Source organism: Mustelus asterias, chromosome 18 (genome assembly GCF_964213995.1).
Source record: "Mustelus asterias chromosome 18, sMusAst1.hap1.1, whole genome shotgun sequence".
Lineage (NCBI taxonomy): Eukaryota > Metazoa > Chordata > Chondrichthyes > Carcharhiniformes > Triakidae > Mustelus > Mustelus asterias.
Genome location: NC_135818.1, coordinates 85,182,179 through 85,204,356, shown reverse-complemented (window position 1 = coordinate 85,204,356; position 22,178 = coordinate 85,182,179). Strand labels below are relative to the sequence as shown.

The 22,178-nt window shown below is 43.4% G+C and overlaps 1 protein-coding gene across 6 annotated transcripts in view; it reads right to left on the bottom strand.

Moving 5' to 3' along the window:
* Positions 1-3,537: 3,537 nt before the first annotated feature.
* dglucy (D-glutamate cyclase) overlaps positions 3,538-22,178 on the bottom strand; it is a 69,365-nt gene continuing 50,724 nt past the window's right edge. For 4 of the 6 annotated variants that reach the window (XM_078234482.1, XM_078234480.1, XM_078234483.1 and 1 more), the window contains 6 exons: positions 21,658-21,918; positions 20,634-20,733; positions 20,016-20,164; positions 14,695-14,814; positions 12,558-12,709; positions 3,538-5,295 (listed from right to left, as the gene is read on the bottom strand). In XM_078234482.1, coding sequence (XP_078090608.1) covers positions 5,137-5,295; positions 12,558-12,709; positions 14,695-14,814; positions 20,016-20,164; positions 20,634-20,733; positions 21,658-21,918 — 941 coding nt within the window. In that variant the 3' untranslated portion in view covers positions 3,538-5,136. The remainder of the gene's footprint in view (positions 5,296-12,557; positions 12,710-14,694; positions 14,815-20,015; positions 20,165-20,633; positions 20,734-21,657; positions 21,919-22,178) is intronic. The other 2 variants (XM_078234485.1, XM_078234484.1) reach the window with 1 other exon arrangement.

Here is a 22,178-nt window from a genome sequence, read left to right as displayed (position 1 = left end):
GTTATCAATTAATCCCATCTCATTGCAAACATCAGGTCCAGTTTAGACTGCTCTCTGGTTGGTTTCTGAATGTGCTTTTCTAAGAAACTATCCCAAAAACATAACTCCTCACCTATTCTATCTTTGCCCATCTGATTTTTTCAGTCTTACACAGATTAAAATCAATGATTATCGCCATACCTTTCTGACAAGTTCCCATTATCTCTTCCTTTACACTCTGTTCTACCAATTAGTTACAATTAGAGGGCCTTTACACCACTCCCACAAGTGACTTCTCATCTCAACCAAATTTCTTCCACATCTTGGTTCCTTCATTAGTTAACAGAGCCACCCCTCCAACTTTTCCTAACTTCCTCGTCTACCTAAATACTAGGTATCCTTCAATAGTCAGGTCCTAATCTCAGTCATCCTCAGAGCCATCATCCCCAGAGCCATGCTTCTGTAATGGTTATCAGCTCATGCTTAATTAATTTCCAGTTGTACTATGAATTCATTGCTTTTGTTTCGATACAGAGTCTTTAGTGTTGTCCTTTTATTAATTTTGTAGAGTCTAGCCTTCTCTGCTGATTTACTCTTAGATTTGTCCTCTCTGTCCCTTCCTCTCACGGTCTGTTTATCATTTCTTATATTAGTACCTTTCTCTCTTGGTTTATTTCTGTTCTTTGGTTCACCACATCTTCCCAAATTTGATCCTGTGATTCAGGTGAAGAATGGGTTTGGTCTAGAATTTAGGGTAAGATTTTGGGATAGGTTTGGTTGGAATCTAGTTTCAGGGTGAGACTGGGATTGGATTAAAGTTTTTGGCCAGATTTGAATTTCAATCAAAAAACTGAATTGGAATTTTTGACAGGTTGAGGTTGGAGTTCAGGTTCTGGTGAAATATTGGAATGCAATTAGTGCTCCTGGTGGGAGTGGGATTGGACTAGAGCTTCAGGTAGGAATTGGGGGTAGATAAGAATACATCCATATATGAATATTCAGTTTCTAATTGCAACTTTTATGTTCTATAGGCTAGATTGTCCATCCTTGCCCACAGCTGGAATTCACTGATCCTGCTGCAGTGAATGGAAATTTGGCCGAGTGCCAAATTCCCTGTTGTCGCTGGCAGCAGGTGGGGCATGAACGGCTGGAGAATTCCAGCCTATATCTTTTCATTTAAATTGGTTAGGTCGTTGAGATTACAGTTTCTTAGATTTCTTTTGCCCTTTTATCTTTGTGTATAGTCAGGGTAAAGTAACTCCATAATTTTGTCTGACGTTTTATGTGGTGAAATGCAAAAGAAATTATGTATTCATTATGCTTTGAATATTTTGATAGCTTTTGATCTAAAGATAACCAAATTATAAATGCACCGAACACCATTTGTTTTCCTTGATTCATCCATTCATCTTTGCAATAAGCACATTGATAGGCCGGCATTTATTGGCCATTCCTAGATGTTCCTTAGAAGCTGATCATGAGTCACTTTCTCCCAGAACCACTGCAATCCATGTTGCAAAGGTATTCCCAGTGTTGTAAGGTTGAAAGTTTCAGGAATTTAACCCAGCAGTCATAAAGAAATGGAGATACATGGTCAAATTGGGATTGTCTGTGATATGGAGGGAACCTGGGGCGGCACGGTGGCACAGTGATTGGCACAGCTGCCTCACAGCGCGAGGGACCCAGGTTCGATTCCAGCCTCGGGTGACTGTCTGTGTGGAGTTTGCACATCCTCCCCGTGTCTGCGTGGGTTTCCTCTGGGTGCTCCGGTTTCCTTCCAAAGATGTGCAGGTTAGGTTGATTGGCCGTGAAAAATTGACCCTAGTGTTAGGGGATTAGCAGTGTAAATATGTGGGGTTGCGGGAATAGGGCCTGGGTGGGATTGTGGTTGGTGCAGACTCGATGGGCCGAATGGCCTCCTCTGCACTGGAGGGATTCTATGATGGTATTCCCCGGCATTGGTAGGTTGCTATCTGTATAAACAGACATATTACACAATACATGCAATGTGCAACTTAGCCCAAAGTGTCTCGCACTTTTTCCACTGACAGGGATATCAGTAGAGTTTGGTGGGCAACTCGTACATATTTCCCCAGTGTTTTATGCAAAAGACTTGGAGCATTTGAGATTCAATGGACAAATCTGCACCCAAGTCATAAAATACTCCAATGAGAGGAACATTTCCCAACATTTGCCTTTCTTCTCCATTCAACTTGTCAGTACCTTAAAGGAAAATGAAATCCCAAACAGGGATGGTGTGCAGTTATTCAGCAGTCATAAAGAAATAGAGATACCTGGTTAAACTGGGATTGCACGTGACATGGAAGGAAGCCGGAGGTGACGTATTCCCGAGCATTGGTAGGTTGCTGTCGGGCAAGTATCAAATAAAGTAAGTTTGCAGGCGTTATTCTGAAGTCGAATAGTTTGGAGCTATTGAAGAATCACTTTGGTTCAGAATTTCCTCAGAACTGCAAGCATTTGACCTTGTAACATCACAAGAACTGTGGAGGAGACCTTACTTACATTTCAAAATGAGATCTCTGCCACACGTCCAGGGAACATAAAGCAGTCGAATGACAGCAGCACCAAGGAATCTCTTAGTCTTGGTTTTACAAGATTTGTCTGCCTGTACATGTTTCAGCACGAACAGTTCCTGCATTTGCAGGCACTGCTCCCAATATTTATTAACTTGGAATGCAAACATCTCCTATTACCTCACCTACACATCTTCTTTGCCAGTTCTTTATATACAGATGTCCTCTGATTTTGGCCATATTTAGATTTCATCTATCTAAACTGAAACAATACAACTTGGCTGTGAGGCAGGGCTTCATGCAGCTAGAAATCCCATGTTATCTCAATCGCACAATATCCATTTAAAATATGTTCAGGGTGGAATTCTCCCAAAAAAATTCCAGGTGCTGAATTTGCGGGAAAGCTGTTTTTTTCAGTGCGAGTTCAGACTAGAATCTCCCACACTCTGTGCAATGCAGAGGCCACCAGCGCAAATATCATTAGATTCCAGGGTGCGGGGCCTATTCCCGCCCGGGAGGCTGAAACCAGCAGGTCTCTGCTCATGCGCAGTGGCCTCGAACTGATAGCCTCCTATTTGGTGGCCAGCTTGATCGTTAGCCAGTCCAGGACCCCAACAGTGCTGCCCTCCCAAACCCCCCATGGCCCGATTGCGGACCCCCAACTATTCCTGGGCCAGCCTCAATACCACCCCCCACCCCCCCCGCCCTGATCCCCAACCCCTTCCCCGCAGTGCAGACACACCCTCAGGCAGACAACCCCACCCTCCCCCCCCCCCCCCCCTCCGGCTGATCCCAACCCCCAGCCCACCCCAATCACTGGCCACCCTCCTGTCCCCATCGATCCCAATGCAAAGTGGCAGTGGGAACCCCCATCCCCACTGATCGCTCATAGGCCCCGCCCCAAGGCCCTGCCCCCATGTGCCCCAGCTCCATGCCGGTGGGCAGAGCCAAGGTGCCCTCCGGGCATGGGCACTTTGCCCTTGGGCAGTGCCAGCGTGCCCAAGCCCAAGGGGCACTATCCCCTCACCGCCCGACCCCCTGGGGGGAGATCCCGATTGCCTCTTCTTCACTCTGGTGGGGTCGGGCCGCTAACTCCCCGAAAGTGGGGAGCTACTCTAAACCCCGCGAGAGGGAAATACTCTGGCGGGGAGGGAGAGGTTAGCCGGCCCGGAGAATTCAGTCCTGGGCCCGTTAATTAAATTGAAATTAGACATAAATAAAGATTTAAATTACTTACCTGTCTTCCTGCTGGTTTCCAGCACAGATCTGATGGCGCCGGAAATCCGGCGCTGGGCGATGTGTGCCAGCAGGAACGCATGCGTGAATCCCACGCATACCCGCCAGGGGATTCTCCCAGCCCGCTGTGCTAGAAAATTAGTGCGGCAGGGTGGGAGAATTCCCCCCCAGTGTAAAATATCTTTGAAAGTTGAATACTACATTCACTTTCTGGTAGTTTTTTTTCATCTGTATAAACATATGTATTACAATAAATGTAACGTGCAACTTAGCCCAAAACACATAGGGTGGAATTTGGCCATTTATTGACAAAGTGTCATCAGGCAGTAAATGTGTTGGGGAGTGGGCCAGCAGGTTTGGCTGATTTATTCGTACTTTTAAAATGATGGAAAAAAGAAAATTAAGGGGTGGGTCTGTGATGTAACGCTGGTGGGAGTGAGGTTAACAAATTGGGGTTTTTTCTTAAGGGTGCCCCGATGTAAAAGTAGAAAGTCGCCCACCTCCCACCATGGGCAATGCCAGGGTGAGGTGCCAGGCTACTGCCTAGATATGACCCTCTGCCCATGGGACTGTACTCATCTATGCACCTCCAACAGGTTCAGCTCGAGGGATGCACAAAGTGGGGCCTGTCGTGTTTCATGTTGGCATGCCCTCATGTCACCATGAATGGACAATTTAACGTGGGGGACTACCAGGCCCAAGGGCCTGATAATTAAATTTAAATGTGCGCAAATCGGGATTCCGACATTGAAAGTTGGGATTCCATTACGTCATTGGTGGAGGTGGGGATGATTGATTGGGGAAATCCCACCGATGTCAAAGCCATTTTGGGACGTCAATTGGATTTGCTGCCCATGCCACTGATCCCTTCCCAATAATCGGAGTGGAAAATTCCCCTCCTCGGTGTATTCGCCACCCATCGGGGCTGTCGGTAGAGTATGGTGGGCATCTAGCATATCTTTCTGGTGCTCCATGCAAAAGACTTTGAGGTTCAATTAATAAAAACATAAAATACTACAGCCAGAGGATTATTTCCTCACTTTTACCTTTCTTCTTTAGTCAATTTGTCAAATTATTTTGGAGATAAAATGAAATCCCAAATGGGGATGATGCGCAATTATCCAGAGAACAAGTTTAAAAATGACTAATGCAGAGACTGGAACAACCTGATTTGTGGGAAGAAAATATTGTAGTAAATTGGAAGCACAACACAGCCATTAAAACATGAAATTAGTCACGAAGAGTAACATTGCATTACAACCTACCTGTCGTGCAAATATCATACTCATTAGTTAGTGTAAACCTAACTGGAATTCCCTCAGTTAAAAGGTCGGTGAGAATGATTGTAATTCTACATTAATGCTTCCTGCATTGCCCACTTTATGAGCTAGTTTGATTGGGCCTGTCCCAGTGTGATTTCCAACAGTTGTTTGATCATAGATGAATGCACGTCATAGAACAGCAAGCCGTCCACTTCCATTCCCAGATTCTCAGTTTTCCCACTTCGAATTCCATGTTTCACTAGCAACTCCAGCAGCTTTTCTTCCTGAGGGCAGACAGAAAGGCTGACTACAGAACTGAGAGGTTATAAGCATCAGGAAAGATTGAACAGGCTCATTCCAGGAAAGAGAACAGAGGGATGATCTGATAAGGACTGGGTTTGATAGGATAGATGTGGAAAAAATAACTTCACTTGGTGGGGAGGAAGAAACTAGAGATCTAAGGGGAAAGATGATGGTTAATAAATCCAGACATGGTGTTAGAAGAAACTTCCTTTACGTAAATAGTGGTTAGAATGTGTAACTCATGACCAGAAACTCGTTTCTGCATCGCAGATTTGATGTATCATGCAGTATACAAAGTTTACAGAATTGTGTTAGCCAGCATCCTATGTCCAGTGTGCTACTGGCAATGTGCAAAATAGTGGTAAATGTAGCTTCACTCTTACAATTACACGTTAGTTGTTTTCACATTATTGCCCTTAACAGCTGAGGAGCATGCGCTTCACTGAGAGAAGAGATATATTTAAAAACATGTCAAGTCAGTTAAATTATCCTGTGCCCCCAATCGTTCAAAGCTAATGGACAGGTACAGATATAAAATAATTAAAAAGATAAATGCCATTATCTCAAGAGGGTTGTAATACAAAAGGGATGAATGAAAGTTATGTTAGTTATACAAAGCTCTGGTTAAACCTGATTTAGCCTGGCGGTACGGTAGCACAGTGGTTAGCACTGCTGCTTCACAGCGCCAGCGACCCGGGTTCGATTCCTGGCTTGGGTCACTGTCTATGTGGAGTCTGCATGTTCTCCCCATGTCTGCGTGGGTTACCTCCGGGTGCTCCGGTTTCCTCCCACAGTCCAAAAGACACGCTGGTTGGGTGCATTGACCCGAACAGGCGCCGGACTGTGACGACTAGGGGAATTTCACAGTAACTTCATTGCAGTGTTAATGTAAGCTTTAATTGTGACAAATAAATTAAAAAACTTTAAACTTTAGAGTGCTACGTTCATTTCTGGGCACTCCATTCCAGAAAGGATATACTGGATTTGTCCAGAATGCAGCACAGATTCATCAGTATGACACCAGGGCTTAAAGGGTTACGAGGGCAGGTTGTTGTGCTTAGACTTGTATTCCGTTGACTATAGAAGATTAAGGGAGATCTAATTAAGATGTTTAAAATAATCAAAGGAGTTGGTGGAGGGGAACTATTTACTGTGCTGGGGCACAGAACAAATTGATGCCAGTTGAGGGATATTATCCCAGGAAAAAATTGCACATTTTCCTCTTTGAAAGCTTTTGGGTGTTGGAAGACAGGAAGACGAAGAGATGAAACACAAACCAAACATTGCATCAAAGTCACTTGACTGATCAGGAGAATTGATAGCAGAGAACAAGGAAATAGCAGAGCAATTTAACAATTGACTTCACGGAGGAAAACACAAATATATTCCTCGAAATGCTAAGATACCTCGGGTCTAGTGAGAAGGAGGAATTGAAGGAAATTAGTATTACTAAAAAAATAGTGCTAGAGAAATTATTGGGGTACTAGAAGGGAAGGATTTTCAAATGCAAAGCTCAGAAACATCACCATCGCTGAATCCCTCCCTGCCAACATCCTTGGGGTTACCATTGACCAGAAACTCAACTGAATTTGCCACATAAGCACAGTGGCTACAAGAGCAAGTCAGAGACTTGGAATACTGCGGCGAGAAACTCACCTCCTGACTCCCCAAAGCCTATCCACCATCGACCCCCCAACAGCCCAAGGGAAGTGGAAGAACGGATATGTCAGGAGATAATGGATAGGTGCAGGAAAAATAGGGTTGTTGTAGTGGGAGACTTCAATTTCCCTGGTATAGACTGGAAATCGCGTAGCGCTGGGAGTCTGAATGGGGAGGAATTTGTAAAATGCGTACAGGAAAGTTCTTTGGAACGTTATGTAGATAGCCCGACTAAGAGGGGGCTGTACTGGACCTAGTACTGGGGGATGAGCCCGGTCAGGTCTTCAAAGTTTTGGTAGGGGAACATGTGGCAAATAGTGACCACAATTCTGTTAGCTTTAGGGTAGTGATGGAAAAGGATGAGTCGTGTCCCAAGGGTAAGATGTTGGATTGGGAGAAGGCTAACTTTAGTGGGATTAGGCAGAAATTGGCAGCTGTTGATTGGGAGAGGCTGTTGGAGGGTAAATCCAAATCTGGCATGTGGGAGTCTTTTAAGGAACAGTTGTTAGGGCTGCAGGATAGGCATGTGCCTGTAAAAAAGGATAGGAAGGGTAGGATTCGAGAACCGTGGATAACCAGGGAAATTGAGGGATTGGTCAAAAAGAAAAGTTAGGTCCAGGCAGCTAAAAACGGAGGGAGCTCTGGAGGAATACAAAGAAAATAGGAAAGAACTCAAATGAGGAATTAGAAGGGCAAAAAGGGGTCATGAAATGTCCTTGGCAGACAGCATTAAGGAGAATCCCAAGGCATTTTATTCATATGTTAGGAACAAAAGGGTTGTCAGGGAAAAAAATCAGACCTCTCAGGGACAAAATTGGGGAATTATGCTTGGAGCCCAAAGAGGTAGGGGAGATCCTAAATGAATACTTTGCGTTGGTATTCACAAAGGAGAGGGATGTGTTGACTGGGAGTGTCTCGGAGGGGAGTGTTGACCCGTTAGAGAAAATCTCCATTACAAGGGAGGAAGTGTTAGGTGTTTTAGGGAATATAAAGACTGACAAATCCCCAGGGCCTGATGGAATCTATCCAAGGCTGCTCAGGGAGACGCGAGATGAAATCGCAAATCTTTGTCTTGTCACTGGACACAGGTGGGGTCCCAGAGGATTGGAGGATAGCTAATGTGGTCCCGTTATTTAAGAAGGGTAGGAAGTATAACCCAGGAAATTATAGGCCGGTGAGCTTGACGTCCGTGGTTGGGAAGTTGTTAGAGAGGATTCTTAAGAGATAGGATGTATGCGCATTTAGAAAGGAATAAACTCATTAACGATAGTCAGCATGGTTTTGTGAGAGGGAGGTCATGCCTCACTAACCTGGTGGAGTTTTTTGAAGAAGTGACTAGAATGGTTGACGAGGGAAGGGCCGTGGATGTCGTCTATATGGACTTTAATAAAGCGTTTGACAAAGTCCCTCATGGTAGGTTGGTGCAAAAGGTTGGATCTCATGGGATAAAGGGGGAGGTGGCTAGATGGGTGGAGAACTGGCTTGGTCACAGAAGACAGAGGGTGGTAGTGGAAGGGTCTTTTTCTGGCTGGATGCCTGTGGCCAGTAGTGTTCCGCAGGGCTCTGTATTGGGACCTCTGCTGTTCGTGATTTATATAAACGATCTGGAAGAAGGTGTAACTGGGGTGATCAGTAAGTTTGCGGACGACACGAAAATGGCTGGACTTGCAGATAGTGAGGAACATTGTCAGAGGCTACAGAAGGATATAGATAGGCTGGAAATTTGGGCAAAGAAATGGCAGATGGAGTTCAATCCAGATAAATGCGAAGTGATGCATTTTGGTAGAACTAATGTAGGGGGGAGCTATACAATAAATGGCAGAACCATAAAGGGTGTAGATACGCAGAGGGACCTGGGTGTGCAAGTCCACAGATCCTTGAAGGTGACGTCACAGGTGGAGAAGGTAGTGAATAAGGCATATGGCATACTTGCCTTTATAGGACGGGGCATAGAGTATAAAAGTTGGGGTCTGATGTTGCAGTTGTATAGAATGTTGGTTCGGCCGCATTTGGAATACTGTGCCCAGTTCTGGTCGCCACACTACCAGAAGGACATGGAGGCTTTAGAGAGAGTGCAGAGGAGGTTTACCAGGATGTTGCCTGGTATGGAGGGGCTTAGTTATGAGGAGAGATTGGGTAAACTGGGGTTGTTCTCACTGGAAAGACGGAGGATGAAGGGTGACCTAATAGAGGTGTATAAAATTATGAAAGGCATAGATAGGGTGAACGGTGGGAAGCTTTTTCCCAGGTCGGTGGTGACATTCACGAGGGGTCATAGGTTCAAGGTGAGGGGGGGGGGGGGTGGTTTAACACAGATATCAGAAGGACGTATTTTACACAGAGGGTGGTGGGGGCCTGGAATGCGCTGCCGGGCAAGGTGGTGGAGGCGGACACACTGGGAACGTTTAAGACTTATCTAGATAGCCACATGAACAGAGTGGGAATGGAGGGATACAAAAGAATGGTCTAGTTTGGACCAGGGAGCGGCGCAGGCTTGGAGGGCCGATGGGCCTGTTCCTGTGCTGTTTTGTTCTTTGTTCTTTGACAAGGCACAAATCAGGAGTGTGATGGAATATTCTCCACTTGCCTGGATGGGTGCAGCTCCAACAACACTCAATAAACTTGACACCATCCAGGACAAAGCAGCCCGCTTGATTGGCATCAAATCTACAAACATCCACTCCCTCCATCACCAACGCTCAGTAGCAGCACTGTGTACTATCTACAAGATGCGCTGCAGAAATTCACCAAAGATCTTTAGACAGCACCTTCCAAACCCACGACTACTTCCATCTGGAAGGACAAGGGCAGCAGATACATGGGAACACCACCACCTGCAAGTTCCCCTCCATGCCACTCATCGTCCTGAGTTGGAAATATATTGTCATTCCGTCACAGTCGCTGGGTCAAAACCCTGGAATTCCCTCCCTAACGGCAATATGGATCAACCCACAGAACATGGGCTGCAGCGATTCAAGAAGGCAGCTCACCACCATCTTCTCAAGGGCAACTAGGGATGGGCAATAAATGCTGGCCAGCAAGCGATGCCCATGTCTCATGAATGAATGCATAAAAAAAAGAATTTGAATATGGAAGGAGAAATGTTTGTCTGTTCTATATTTGAGGAAAATAATTTGAGCTCGGCTGTTCAGGGGCGATATCAGGAAGCGTTCATGCCACAAGTTGTGGTGAAAATTTCTCTCTCAGAAAGGCAAAAGAGTCAATTGAGAATTTCAAACTGAGGATGAAAAGTTGTTAGGGAAGGGTATTAAGGGATATGAAATGGAAAGGGTAAGCGCAGTGAAAAACAGATTACCCATGATTTAACTGAATGATGCAGCAAGCTGAAGGGACTGAATGGCCTCCTGTTCCAAAGATGCACATGTATTCTGAGATAGTTGCTTATCAAACAAGTTACTGCATTTCAAAGCAATTTATTGGATGGAAAACACTTTGGGACAATTCTGAAAAGCAGAATAAGGTGCTATGTAAAGGGAAGCTTTTCCTCCTTGGCGAGTGATGGTGAGACAGCCACCTACAATAACAACGTATATTTATATTTCAACTTTACCATTGGTAAATGTCCCAAGGCATGTAGAGTGAGAGAAATCAGTCAAATAATTCACATCATGCCAGAGAAAGAGACATTGGGATGGTGACCAAAAGATAAGTCAAAGTAGGAGCCTTCACACATCCTGTTGATGTGCAGGGCATGTAGGAAGCCTAATGATTAGGAGGAAACAAAAATATTACAGGAAATAATTGACACGGTTTCTCCAATTCCAAAATAAATTCAATATTCTTTTTAAAGGGTTAAAAGGCTTGCAGAACAATCCAGGACCCATCGAGGCGGATCATTGATCAGAAAGCACAACAAATGTACAGCTACTGGTTTGGTAGGAAAAAGAAAACAGATTTGCATTTATAAAGTTCCTTTCATAACCTCAAGACATCCCAAAGCACTTAAGAGTCAATGAAATACTTTTAAAATGTAGTCGCTGTTATCAGGTAAGAAACATGCCAGCCAATTTGTACACAGCAAACTCCCACAAAAATAATACTTCCTGACCTGTTTATTTTGTTAGTAATGGTCAAGGAATATTATCCCAGGTATCAGGAAACACCAGTAGTTTAAAATGATCTATACATGTATTGTTAAGTATTAGAGATAAGGTATAGAGTTAAGTGGGTTTAATTTAGTGGTTTTATGTAGGAAGGGTAAAACTCCAGTTTGATTCATTTTAAACAAATGTGTTTTTATTGGGTTCAGTTCAAACTCTGTTTCTATTGTACTGAGAAAGTCTATAACGGGAAAAGTAAACACGAGCTTGGAGGAGGATTGAGATGTTGCTTAGCAACCAGGAGCACTTTTAGGGAGAAGAGCTTTTTGAGTTTAGTTTTAACTGGAAGCCAGAGGAGAAGGAACTTTTCAGGGAACAAGGGAACACCTCTCACAGCTTTGCTAGAAGAAAAGGCATACAATGGAGGAAGGTGCAAAGAACAGCTAGCTAAGGAAACAAGAGAAATGAAGGGAGGTTTCCAGGAAGTCTGAAGTTAAAGGATCAGAGGAAACTGTAATTAACAGCGTACTGTTCATTGAAGCCACAGACAGAGCTGAGAAGGAGTTGGCTCATGGAAAGCCAGAAAGATATCCAAAGTGGTTGTAAGGTTTGTGATATCTTAATACAGACTGAGTAATAGGTGAAATAATTGTGGAGCAACCAGTGACTGGATCTCAGAGTTTGTGTAATTCAAGACAAAGGAATCCTGAAAGGAGATTTGGAATACCTGGAAGTGACTCCTTGTTAAAACAGTGGAGGGGAAGCCTAGTTTGAAAGGATAGTTGGAAAACCTGGAGGCAGATATTTGATGAAAACACCAGAGGGAAAGCATTTGGAAGATTTTTAAGTGTCTTTTTGACGGTGGAGTTTCAGAACACTCATCTAACAATCATCTGGAGGGAATTTAAGGAAATCTACAAAAGATCGACTGAGTGGCACCACAGTTATCTGTATACATCTGTAAAATTGGGGGAGTGAAGGGGTATTGTATTATAATCCATCTTTTCAAGTTAAATAAATTTTTTTCCCTTGTTGTTAAGATCTAATTGGAGACCTGTTATTCTTTGCTTCCACTTTATCTAAAAAAAATAAAACATTATGGTCTTCTCAGCCAGAGTTCCATTCTGGGACTTCCTGCCCAGTAGTAACACCATTTGGGATCGTAATACATGACAAAACTACACATTTTCCTCTTTGAAAGCTTTTGGGTGCCGGGGAGAGGAAACTAAGAAAATGATAGAAGTTCCACAGTTTTGAGGTCCTGGGAAAAAATGAGCCAGAAGAAAGTATGTGACATGACTTGATTTCAAGAGGCAGGGAAGAGGATGAATCTGTAAAGGGAGTTCTGAAGGAACAAGAGAGTTAAACTCAGGATCAATGAGCTTAGTATTGCAAAATAAAAGACAGAGAGCTTAGCTCTATAGGAGAAGGGCGTAAGGAAGGAACAAGGAACTCCACTGGAGGTTAGGGAGAAAGAGAAATGCCCCTGTATTCAGGTGAGAAAATAAATTCCTGTTACTTACCTTATGGACAGTCGGCAGTGCTGAGAGATATTCATCCACTTCAGAGGTCTTAGGGAACCCAACTGCTTTGCATAAGTAGCGTTTGTGAATTGTACAGTTGTTGAGAATGTACAGACCGCAGGCTACTGCGTAACCTCCCCAGTTTGATACACCTAATAAAACACATTGCTGTTTTAGAAGAGATCTGTTTTGAGTTGGTCAAATCTTAAGGATTCAAGAGTGAGAAAGAACCATTCAGCCCAGCAACGTCACTAATTCCAGGAGCTGCAGGTGCTCTGTGATAGGCAGCGGTTCCATACAACCGTACTGTTGTTTGTCTTCATGGAACATAAATGTTTATCGCTGAAAAGTCATCTCGTCAATAAATTACTGAGAGAAACTAATTACAGGGATAGGCATATTCAATGTTGTAAACCCCTATCGTCTGTAGAGCAGTCAGGATTTATTAACAGATCAAGTACAGACTGGATGGGCTGAATGGCCTCCTTATGTACTTTCTTCTGTTGTTTCATGGGGTGTGGGTCTCACTGGCAAGGTCAGCATTTCTTGCCAAACCCTAATTATCCTTGAATTCTAAAGGATAGTGGCTTGCTTAGTGTCAAGTACATTGCTGTGGGTATTGTGTCACACACAGGTCAGCCCAGGTAGGAAACAATTGGCAATAATTTCACGGTCCCCATCACTGAGATTAATTTTCAATAATCAAATTCCACCCGCTACCATGGTGGGATTTGAAACAGTTCCCAAGCATTCTCCAGGGTCTCTAGATTACAGGTCCTGTGACATTATCACTACACCACTATCTCCCCATCGTAAACTGCTATGGTATCCCATATTCAAAGAACAACAAAGAGCAAAGAAAAGTACAGCACTTCGGCCCTCCAAGCCCATGCCAATCATGATGCCCTAATTAAACTACAAAAAAAATCTTCTGTCCTTACTCGGTTCGTATCCCTCTACTCCCTCCCTATTCATGTACCTACTCATGTGCCTCTTAAATGTTCACAGATCTTCATTTCAAAGCATCCCCTCCACCCTCTGAAATCATGAGTCAGCCCTGTCATGTGAGGAAATGTAGATACATTCTAAAGGCAAGTGCTCGTATTTTGCATATTTCTATGTGCAACAGGGATGTGCATAAACTTCCACTGGAATATCCCCAGATCAGTGTTTCCCAAACAGAGTCCTGAGAAACCCTGGTGTTCCGTACGACTCATCCAAGATTCCACAGCAGGTCCAGCCACTTTTTGTTAGACAGAAACTGTTCTTCCAGCTTGTCCAATTGAAAGCGGTGTTCACACTACATTGGCTAATGATAGGGGCACTGTGCAGCCTATCAGCAAACAATGCACTCAGAAGCTGGCCACCGACTGGATGAGCTGGAAATAGTGGCAACGTCAGCACTGCAAGAACAAAACCAAAGACAAATGGAAGCTGGTGGAGTAGGCCAAAGCCACAGGGCGGGAGGGGAGCCTGACTTGGAGACTGGCGGAAGGAGCAGGGAGCGAAGGCCAGGTGCTCGTGTCGTGGCCGAGGTTGGGGAGTGGGGACTGAGCAGAGGTTGGGGCAGAGGAATGCAGCATAAGGTGTGAGTGTATGAATGTGAGAGCGAGAGAGAGGTGAGTGCACGTGTGTGCAAATGCTATGGGCTCTGGTAATATTCTAGCAACAGTACTCAAGACTTGTGCTCAAGAATTTGCCGCCAAGTTGTTCCAGTACAGCTACAGCACTGGCATCTACCCGGCAATGTGGAAAATTGATCAGATATGTCCTGTACACAATAAACCGGACAAATCCAACCCGTTCAATTACCCTCCACAGTCTACTCTCCACCATAATGAATGGTAGAGCAGGTTTGAAGGGCCAAATATATCTATTTTTCTATGTTTCTATCTCATAATCTACACTCGGTGTAGCTTAGGGTAGTAAAACAAACAGCCTGAGAATTATAACATGCATTCTTCCTCTCCCAGGGACTTCACAACAGTGTCCAGATTGACTGTTTCCTAAATGTCCCCGGTTAAATAACACATTAAAGGTGAATTTGAAATAGTTTACTTTAAAGCTCTGAACATTGCATTTTTAAAAACCAACCTTCATGTGTCCAGCATACTGCTACAAAGCCCAATAAACCCACCTGCAATGACTGTAAAATCTGCTTCAACGTCACAAGCTATCAGGTCCCCATTGCGAATGTATTTTTTGACGGACTCTTTCACCTTTCCCATTCCAAGTTCGTTCCCTCCATCGCCAATACCTGGAGAACAAGGAGACAGAATTAACCCTCTGGCAAACAGGCCAATGGGTGGGTATAGGGAGGCAGACATTCATAGGTCAGTTCAAGTTAATTGGCAGAGGAAGGGATTGAGGGGTAAGAGAGATGGAACTACCAAGTGGCAGATGAAATGATCTCTTCCAATCCTGTGCACTCCTGCTTTATCTTTATGCATCTGCTCTCCCATAATATTCCAGAAGGAATATATTCTTAAGAAGGCTTTCATCATTCTTTTATATTATAAATACTTACTAACATTTGCTAAAGTTTGAGGCTGAAAAATTATGATTACCATTGTCAAGACTTAGTAATAGAAAAATCATGGATAACTATTAACTTTTGAAATCATTTCATGAAATAATTAACATCTGCAGGGAAAGATAGTGGAATGTTATGGGTAGATAATTTCCTCAGAATTGACACAGGCTCTTCTACACAGACTCTGACATACTTCAGAAGGGCGAGAGGGGGAAACGAACAGACAGAGGGAGATCAGGAACTGTCTCCATAAAGAGCCCATTTGTGAAAGGTGAGCCTGAACAGGAAGCAGCGTCTCAGGAGTGGAATCTCTGCCAAATTCTCACCAATACTTGCATTTATATAAATGTTTTGAATGTAGTAAAACATCCACAGGCAATTTACAGGAGCATTATCAGAGCACAAAATGTTTGACATGGAGCCTCGAGGCATTTAAATGTTTGAGCCTCTCGGTTGTAGTTCAGTAAAGAAGACACGAGTTCAGCGTCTTCATAAACTACCTTTATTTCTTTGATCCAATTCTACACAAATTCTCCATCAACCCCCAGTGCCACCTGCAGCTCCTTTATATCAGTGACTTCTATTGAATAATTAACACCAAGTTAGGACTTAATTAGAAGGTCTGTTAACCCATTCCTAACATTAAAGAGCTGGTGAGTTGAGTGAGCCAGAGGTTGGGTCGGGCTCGAGGAGGCTACAGGGAGAGCCTATGATGCAGTTTGAAAACAAAAATTAAAATTATAAAATTGAAGCACCATAAACTGGGAACCAGATTAGGTCAGTGAGCATAGGGATGAAGGAACTTGATGCAAATAAGGTTGAGTTGCAATCATAAAACACAGTGCACAGATTCCTGGATAGCAATCTGGAATGAGAATCTGCTGATATCTGCTCCCTCCTTCACCAAGGCAGGCTAAGGCTGTTCACTGAACTTTGGCCTCTTTTAAGGTCAAACCAAATAAATGAACTCAAATTAAATCAGGACAAAGTAAAAGGGGGAGCTCCCCAAAAGGAGGGGGAACAGCCCGAACAAAAATCAAAGCACAAAGGAAACTTAAAAACATCAAATCATAATGTGACTATTAGGGTCGATAACGCACCCCAACCCCTGCGGTGCCCAACGGGCGCGGAAGGCGTCAACCGTGCCTGTGGACACTGCATGCTCCCTCTCCAGGGACACCTGGCCGTGAACGTAGCCGCGGTAGAGGGGCAGACAGTCAGGATGGATGGCCCCCTTGATCGCCCGCTGCCTGGACCTGTAAATGGCGCGTTTCGCCAGGCCCAGGAGCAGGTTCACGAGGAGGTCGCCATCCCAACCCGCCCCTCTCCGCACCAGGTGTCACTGAACTTTGGCTGTATTTCAGTATTTGGAGATGATGAAAGAACAGTGATAAATATCCAAGTCAGTAAAATTCTAACTTGGAGGTACACAAGAACATAAGAAATCGGAACAGAAATAGCTCATATGGTTCCTTGAAACTGTTCCGCCGTTCAATAAGATCATGGCTGATCTTCAACCTCAATTCCACTTCTCTATTCTCATATCTCCAGATTTCCTTAGTCCAAAGATCTACTGATCTCAGCCTTGAACATGCTCAACAACAAAATATCCCCAGCCTTCTGCTATTGATAATCTGAAAGACTTGTGAGCTGCTGAAGGTAGAAGCATTGCTTTATCTCAGTCCTAGATGGCTGATCCCCTATCTTGAGGCTCTGCTCCTTAGTTTCGAGATTCTCCCATCACAGGAATCAGTCCTACAGCACCTTCTCTGTCAAGCATGTCAGAATCTTTCAATGATATCCTATCATCCTTTCATTCTTCTAAATTACATAGAATATAGACCTCTCCTCATAGGACAACTCTCTCTCAATTCAGAAATCAATCTAGCAAATTTAGGCAGGTATGTCTTTCCTTATTTGTTGAGATCTCTGCATTCCTACTCTCTTAGTTTCTGTCCTTGAACCAATCCTCTGACCATACCGATACATTAATCTCAACCCAACAAGCCCTTAACCACTTTGGTACACTATTGGCTGCCTTTTAAAAATCCAGGTACATTACAACCACTGGCTCCTCTTTATCTACCCTGTCAGATATTCAAAAATCTCTAATAGCTTTGTGAAACATGATTTCCCTTTCATAAACTCCACTGACCCTGTCTAATCATATTATGATTTTCTAATAATCAATTTAACATTATCCTTATGACTGATCTCAACTAACTAGCCTGTAGTTCTGTTTTATCTTTCCCTCCTTTCTATAACTGCAGTATTACACACGCTACCTCCCAATCCACTGGGACCATTCCAAAGTTCAAGACATTTTAGAAGATCACAAGCAGATCATCCACTATTCCCACATCTACCTCTTTTAGAGAGCCCTCGGACACAGGACATTAATTTGCTAGAGGTGATGGTTTTCTCATTCATGAGGATGGACTTTTAAAAAATTATTGCTGGGGATTATTGCATTATTCTGTAAAGAAGCCTGTGGTCTACTTGTGTGAGTGTGTGCATGAGAAAATTTTAAATAAGCTGAGGAAGAATTAAAGGAGACAACTTGTCTGTGAAAATTGAGAGGTAAAGGGGGTAAAGGTACTAAATGCATGAATTTATAATAAGAGGTCCCCTGAGTAAACACGTAGGGTTTAGAAATTTGCATTAGGAGATAGATCAGGACTTGGTTTTACTGCTGCTAAATTTCAAAGGTGAACAAGGGATTTTTACAACTTACAAAGGTTTCATAAATGAACAGAGTTCATTCAATTTCATTTTATTCGAAAGGGAAGGCAGTAGAAAATATGAAAGGTCTTAAAATTTGGGAAAGTTGAGTTAAAAGAGGGGCTGAGGACAATGGAATCAAAGATGAAAGGAAAAAGGATAATTAAGGAAAGATGTTGAGCTGAGCTGTGTTGGCTGTGCGAGGGAGATGTCCCGCGACCAGCTTTGTGCTGAAAGAAAGTGCCAAATCTGAAGCAGCCATCTAGAAAATCTGGAAAGTCTTTGTTTCAGAAAGCAGTCTTGTGTCTGAATTTTCTTGGATTGAGAAGATGGCTGGTATACCTTTACAAGTGACAGCAGTTTTGTCTTGGGTAATGTTATTGGATTTTTATAGCTTAAAAACTGTAGCCGAGAAGGCATTTACTTGCGTGTTCTGATCAAGTTGGTTTTTACCTATGTAACTTTAATCTTGTGTGTTTAAGTTTTCTTTTCCTCTTGTTAACAAATCGTTTGATTTTTAAAATCTCAAAAGAGTTACTGGAATTCTGTGTTTCAGGGATTGTTTGGTTTCTCCTCTTTCTCAAAATACAATAAAGGTTATGATCTGTAAGACATGTTTCCCTCTGGGATTTGGCTTGCTTAGCAAGTAACATTCCATGGTCATAACACATTTCAGTTCCTGTCCTTCTGGCAGGTGGAAGTCTCAGTGGAGGGAGGTGCTCTTGAAATATCCTCAAGGTGCTACTGCAATGCATCCTATCATTCCTACTAACTCTAAACACAGTGCATTGATTGGAGAAGTTTAAGTTTTTATATTTATTTATTAGTGTCACAAGTAGGCTTACATTAACACTGCAAAGAAGTTGCTGTGAAAATTCCCTAGTCGCCACACTCCGGTGCCTGTTCGGGTACACTGAGGGAGAATTTAACATGAACAATGCATCTAACCAGCATGTCTTTTGGACTGTGGGAGGAAACCGGATCACCCGGAGGAAACCCACACAGACGCGGGGAGAACGTGCAGACTCCACACAGACAGTGACCTGGAATCAAATCTGGGTCCCTGTCGCCATGAGGCAGCAGTGCTAACTGGGTATGGATGATGAGTCCAAGGATACCAATCAAGCAAACTGCTTTCTCCAGAATAATGTTGAGCTTCTTGAAGCAGCTCTGGTTTCATATATAGAAGCAATTGGCGCAATCTATTCTCTCAATTGTCAGGGAGATGTCATTGAATTAGTATTCCAGAAGCCTAGGTTAATGCTCTGTGGATATATGTTTAAATCTTACCACAGCAGCTGGTGGAACTCAAATTCAATTCTGGACAAATGTGAGTTGATGCGATTTGGAAGGTCTATTGCAGAAGGAAAGTATACAGCAAATGGTAGAGCCCTTAGAAATATTAACAAGGATCTAGGCGTGCAGATCCACAGTTCCCTGAACGTGGCAACTCTGGTGGACAAAGTGATCAAAAAGGCATATGGCATGCTGGCTTCATCAGTCGGGATGCTGAGTATAGGAATTGGAAAATCATGTTGCAGCTGTATAAGACTTTGGTTAGGCTGCATTTGGAGTATTGTGTACAATTCTGATCGCCATACTACTGGAAGAATATTGATGTATTAAAAAGGATGCAGAAGAGATTTACCAGGATGTTGCTTAGTTTGGAGGATATGGACTATGAAGAAAGGTTGAACAAACTTGGATTGTTTTCATTGGAGTGTCGGAGGATGAGGGGTGACCTGATAGAGGTTTACAAGATTATGACAGGCTTGGATAGAGTGGGTAGTCAGAGTCTTTTTACCAGGGTCGAAGGGTCAATTACTCGGGGGGCAAGTGTTGAAAGTGAGAGGGGGAAAGTTTAAAAGAGATGTAAGGGGCAAGTTTTTCACACAGAGAGTGATGAATGCCTGGAACGCGCTGCTGGAGGTGGTGGTGGAAGCAGATTCTATAACAGCGTTCAAGAGGCATCTGGATAGATCGATGAATAGGCAGGGAATAGAGGGGTATGGACCATGGAGAGGCAAGAAAATATTAGATTAGAGAGGCATCTGGGTCGGCACAGACTTGGGCCGAAGAGCCTGTTCCTGGCCTGTACTGTTCTTTGATCAACTACAAATGTTGGCCTTGCCAGTGATGCCCGTCATCCCGTGAAAGAAGACATTTTAAAAAAGGACAAATTTCCAGCCTAAATTTGTAGTTACCTGTTGTGGTAATTCCAGGGGTGTTCTGTGCTGTGAGGAACAGTTTGTCAATTGGATCCACCAAGTGTTTAATGTTCACTTTCCGTGCATTGTAGTAATTGCCATCTGCAGCCATTCCAGCACGCTCGATTGCTACAAGGTGATCAAACCTGTCCATATACAGTCATGCAAAATTACTCAATAACTTGTTAATGACTGAACCCAGTTACTTATTACAGGAAGATGTCCATAACTTGCCCAGAACAACTTCTGTGTTCTGCACAGAATTACCGTTTAGATTTATTTAACTTATTCCCCTCTAATTCAAGCCCAGTGACTTCAGTGTGTGATCTCGGCTGACATCTTAGTCAAATATTGAGGAACTGACCACTTGTTTTCATGATGTCCAATTGTAGAGTGACCTCTGATTTTACTGATAGATGATATCCAATTCATAGATCATAGATAGATCATAGATACCCTACAGTGTAGAAAGAGGCCATTCGGCCCATCGAGTCTACACCGGCCACAAGCCCACCCAGGCCCTACCCCCATATCCCTAATTGTAGAGTGACGTCTACTTTTACGAGTGGGGATGTTCCATTGTCTCCCAAGTCATACTTTATAGTTAAGGTTTACCTTGGAAACTGTGGGTCTCCATCATGGCAAAGGAACTTTAGGGATGAATCTTCACCATCATCCTGGAAGCTAACAACAGGGATGGGAGTTTTCAGCACTTCTAAGGACAGAAAGAAGACAGACTTGAACTAAAGAGAATATTGGGTATGCACAGGGCAGGATCTGTGAGAGTAAGGGACGGATTAATCAGAACTGATAAAACAATCCTATTCCAAATATTAACCTGTCATTCTCTTCTGAATGTTGACATGACCCAGTGTGGATCGCCAGCATGAATATGAGGAAGACAGTCAGAAAATTCAAGGACATAGGCAGGCCAGTGAAATGGGCGGACAGGTGGCAGATGAGATTTAGTGCAGAGGAGTGTAAAATTATACCTTTTGGTAGGAAGAACGAGGAGAGGAAATATAAAAGGTACATTTTTAAAGGGGATGCAGGACCGAGGGATCTAGGGTATATGTATATGAAACCTTGAAGGTGGCACAGCAGGTTGAGAAAATAATTATGGGATCTTGGCTTTATAAATGACGAAACGTTACAAAACACTGGTTTGGCCTCAAGGAGTACTGTATCCAATTCTGGGCACTGCGCTTTAGGAAGGATGTGAAGGCAGAAAGAATCCAAAACTGATTTATAAAAATGGTTGCAGGAATAAAGGACTTCAGTTATGTGAATAGATTGACGATGCTGGGGTTGTTCTCCTTAGAGAAGAGAAAATTGAGAGGAATTTGTTAGAGGAATTTCAGTGAGGGATCCGGACAGAGTAGAGAGGGAGATACAGTTCCCATTGGTGGAAGGGCCAGGAACCAGCAGACACAAATTTGAGGCGATTGGTCAAAGAAACAAACAGCAACATAAATAAAAACTATTTAGACAGTGAGGTGTTAATTCAGCAGGCCTCCCTAAAAGATGCAATGCAGAGTCTCCAGCTGGTGGACTAGACCCCCATCACCTCCAAAAATCTGTACTCTTCATTTGCTGACTGATCAAACAGCATTTATTAAAAATGGAAAAAAATCATTACCTCGCTCAACAGCTTCGTCAATAATCTTTTTGTTCATCTCTAAGGCTCTTTGATCGGTTACTATGACAACATTCTTCTTCTGGGCCTGCAACATGGCTGCTATGGCAATAGCTCCTGGAGGACCATCCGTCTCCTCTGGAGGCTGGTGATTGAAGTGAGTTGGAAATCCAGTAGTTATGAGCACAGATTTTGCGTGTGACAGGGAGAGGCAGGCTTTCAACAGCTGGTTTTCAATCAATAAATGCTTGATACCGCGATTGCCTGAACAGGACAGAAACATGTATCCTTAAGTTTCTATTCCAACTGGTTCAATTACATTCTAAGATGCATAGTTCAATTGGAACAAGGTCCAAGAGTCACTGCATGTTGATAATGGATGAGCACAGTACAGATTCTTCACAGCAATGGGATTTATTTAGGTCTAACTTGTGGGTCCAGTGGAAGCTACACAAACATCAATCCGTGTTACTAACAGTATGGTAAGCAGCCATATTAGTTTAATTTGTACTAACTCAGCCGCA